General features: G+C 35.2%; 1 protein-coding gene across 2 annotated transcripts; it reads right to left on the bottom strand.

Moving 5' to 3' along the window:
• Window positions 1–498: 498 nt before the first annotated feature.
• LOC124845085 (RING-H2 finger protein ATL46-like) lies at window positions 499–2,856 on the bottom strand. 2 transcript variants are annotated; one of them, XM_047322124.2, is made up of 2 exons: window positions 1,366–2,856; window positions 499–723 (listed from the first exon to the last, which is right to left on the bottom strand). In XM_047322124.2, the coding sequence occupies exons 1-2, from the start codon at window positions 2,501–2,503 to the stop codon at window positions 692–694; spliced, it is 1,170 nt and encodes a 389-aa protein (XP_047178080.2). In that variant the 5' UTR covers window positions 2,504–2,856; the 3' UTR covers window positions 499–691. The 2 variants fall into 2 exon arrangements, with proteins under 2 accessions (XP_047178080.2, XP_087960287.1); XM_088104161.1 differs by lacking the exon at window positions 499–723 and having other exon boundaries at window positions 1,067–2,853.
• Between the last annotated feature and the right edge of the window lie 941 nt (window positions 2,857–3,797).

Genomic DNA, 3,797 nt, shown 5'->3' with positions numbered 1-3,797 from the left:
TAAATGAGATGATTGTGAGAAATTAATTTGACTAGTCCGTAAATAGCGTGAAACACACATTAAAAATAAATAATACGTATGAAATGTATATCAACGAGAAAAAAGAGAAAATCTTAAAAATATGAAACCAGTGATGTAAATCTCAGTGTATAATATAAAACTAAACTTATGAAATGAACTAGTTTAATACATATAGATGTAGCAAGCTCTTGATATAAAACTTAAACATCTTTTCATCATGTGCTCACGACACTTTTTCATACAGTTATGATTTATAACGTAGTTTTGAAACCTGCACTTGATACCAGATAGTATAATATCACACAGTCAAATCAAATCAAATTCATGGGCCATTTGATAGCATTATTCTTTATGTTTTCTTGGTACAAATATTTTACGACAGTTTTTCACTACTTTCAAGTTTCTCTTCAAGAACGTAGTTAAAAGGAAAATTACACTATAAGAACAAATAATTAGTATAAATTTCAACGACTAACAGAAAAATTAATAACAGTAAAACTAGTAACTTTGATTATGAAATACGCATTGATATGAAATCATTAGCAAAATTGCAAAAGACAAATGTGGAATAATTGTATTTGGAGCACTAACAGGAAAAAATTGTAATCATGTCTGAACTGATGAGAAAATGTCTCCACCTCACTTTTCACCGATCTTGTCATCTTGGCAATCAAATGCTAAACCCACCAAAAAGGACAGCTTCTACAGAGACAGAGAGAGTGTGTTCTTGTTTCTTTTGCTTCTTTTTAATCCATATGTTTGATTAAAGTAAACCTCCACAGAAAACCAAAGCATCCAAAAAGCAAAACCCAATTTTGACTTCACTTTTTAATCTTCCTACTCGTGCCAAGAAATTGTTGCTAATAAAGACCACTTTTGTCATAATAGTATAATCATGGCCCACACTCAAATATTATGTTTGAAAGCATGTGCTGTCATTGTGGTTTTTGTAAACTAGTAATCACTTAATCACTTTCTCACTTAACAACTACTTATTATTTTCCTCATAACTTCTTCCATGTATAACTTATCAAGACCTTTACAGTTAAAAAAAAACATTGGTGTTTCTGATAATCATTATGGAAAATTACAAGAGAAGGTAAAAACATATTACAGGAATGCAACTTTGTATAAAAGGAATGTTTTTCCTTACACACTCAAGAATGATTCTTATTTAAAGGGTAATGCTTGATTGAATGTTTATGGCATAATTTACAAGTATTTTACCAATAAAAATGAAAAATCAGAAGTATGAAAATTAAAAAAAAAAATGGAAAAGGAGATCAAAAGAGGACTCATTTGAAAATGTGTAAGAATCCCAAAATACTGAGTAGCTTCATGTACCTTGAGCTCTATTCATCCATGGCAAAGCTGCACTGACATAAGAACCACCCAAATGGTTTTGTGGTGAACTTGATACCTTGTCCTTCCTAGACCATTGCCAGATCTTGGAAACAGAAAAGCTTTCACCTTTCCTTGCAATGTTGATTTTTTTGCCCTCAACATCCCCTTCAGTGGAAGAATTCCCACAATGGTCCAATCTACCTTTGAATTGTCTCACACTGCCACCACTGACACCTCCACCATCACCTCTATTGGGGCACAAAGCCACTTGCAAATCTGAATCAGCAACAACATATTGGAAGGACCCCATTGAATAGCATCTTCTAACATCCAAGTTACTTGTACTGCTCTCCCCTCCTCCTCCTCTTTCTACCCCCTCTCCATTATTTGAGCTTCTAAACTTCCCAAGCCTCACAGAAAACACCCTTTTCCCACTCATTATGTGATTTTCTGCATGTTTGTTGAAGGAACCAGCCTCTGCAGCAACACTGCCTGAAACCCCATCTTCCTCCCTCAGACCCTCAAACTCATAAACTGGGTTTTCAAAGGCAAAGCCTGGCTCATAAAGACTCCCTCGGCAGAGAGGGCAAGTTGAATTTGAGAGCAGCCATGTGTCTATGCAATCAATGTGAAAAGCATGGTTGCAAAGGGGCAACAACCTCAGCATGTCCTGTTCTGAGAACTGGCAAAGGCACACTGCACAATCAAAAGGCTCCTTCAAACCTATTATGTCTTTGTACAGGAAAACTGGGAGAGCATCTATGAAGGCCTGATCTAGGCCTGAATCATGGAGATGGAAGAGCTGCTGTAACTGCCTCTGGTAAGGATCAGATTCCGACATGTCAGGGTACCTATTGGACTGGGAAATTGACGAAGAGGACATGTGCCTTATAAGGAATCTAACAAGCAAGTGAAGGAGACCAGAGATGAAAAACACAATAGCTAGAATGACAAAGATGAAAACAATTGCAGGGCTTATTCTAGTACCAGATGAAGAAGATAGAGGAGGGGGTAGTTGTTTCTTGTACTCAGAACTGTAAGACAATGGTGCAGTAGAAGAACAAGAAGATGGGGAAATACTAGTGGGGTTGTTGATAGCATCACTACTATGGCAGATTTGAGAATGAATCCAACTCATTTTCTAAGGTATTTGTCTCTGACCCTCTAGAAACTCAATCCAGCCCACACATGGAGGAAAACAATCAACACACACATCATCCTTGCACTCCAAAAAGACAAAAAGAAAATAGTAAAAGAAATTGGAACCTCAGGGAAATGAAAGAGGAAAAGGACCAAATAAGAACATGCTTACTGAAATTTATGTTGCTCTTTGGAGACCGGAAGTGGTCAATTACAAGAGTGGAGAAACATGGTAAAGAAAATTTTAAGATTGCTGTTGACGCACCTCAAGTGTTGGAGCCATTCTTAGCTGTTATTTTCAGTCCCATGAATGGAGAACTTGTTTTTTTTCCAAAACCCATTGGGTGAAGGTTGACGGATCTAGGATGCATGGAATAAAGATCTCTTTGAAATATTGGGTAACTTTCTTTAAGGCCCAATCAAAATTGGTGCATGAAGTCGATGTTGCAAAAACTCTTTTAAGATAAGGGGCTTTCTTTATGCACCTCCAATATTTTTCCTGCACTTCCAAAAGTTTTCTAAATCCTAAATGACCTTGAACTTTTTGATCCGGCAATTTTTTTTTTCTCTTTTCTTATATTTATCTCACCCAACCACTTTTTCTCACATTTTATTTTCCTAACCCTAGCACCGCATTCATAAGTCTCCCTAACTTCACTTTCCTTCATCCCTTGAATAACAAGTCTACACATTCATTTCCTTTTTCCCAAAAAAAAAAATGGAAGATTTAGTTACGATTAGAAAGAAACTTTGTATATTTCTCTCCATAGATCCTTTAGTAATACTAAAAAAATTCGGATTCTAGATCCAATTCAAAAAACTTATGTTTCATAATTTTAGAACTCAATTTGTCAAATTTGATTTGATTCTTCTTGTATCCAAATTACAATAATGTATATTATACCGCAAATCATTCATCGAGGGGTATAAAGGAGTCCCTTTCATTATAAAAAATAAAGTTTTTGATCGGGATATGAATCAAACATAATGTCATCAACAAAAACAAAGTAGACATACATTTACTATATATTGTGGATAATAAGATAATGGAAATTTGTATACGTTAAAAAGTGAATTTTAAGTCGAACTCGACCCTATAAAAATGACTTATAAATGTGAGGTTTACACTCATATATATACTCTGATGACGTTATCTTTAGGCGATATTAGGCTTCTAACACACCCCGTTCACACTGAGATATAGTGTGAGACTAAACATTAATGGGTGGTTTGATAACAGGTAGAACAATAAACCTAGCAAACAATAAATTTTACTAGGATAGACTCAAACT

Source organism: Vigna umbellata, chromosome 1 (assembly GCF_029865625.1).
Source record: "Vigna umbellata cultivar VRB3 chromosome 1, Vumbellata_1.0, whole genome shotgun sequence".
NCBI classification, from domain to species: Eukaryota; Viridiplantae; Streptophyta; class Magnoliopsida; order Fabales; family Fabaceae; genus Vigna; species Vigna umbellata.
Note: the sequence above shows the minus strand (reverse complement) of the source record. Positions and strands in the feature narration are given on the sequence as shown.

Bases quoted from the DNA above. Each gene is read 5' to 3' on its own strand.
- LOC124845085 (XM_047322124.2), bottom strand. From the start codon at position 2,503: ATGAGTTGGATTCATTCTCAAATCTGCCATAGTAGTGATGCTATCAAC. The intron at 724-1,365 runs GTACATGAAGCT...CTGTCTCTGTAG, and splicing joins ATGGATGAATAGAGCTCAAG to AAGCTGTCCTTTTTGGTGGG.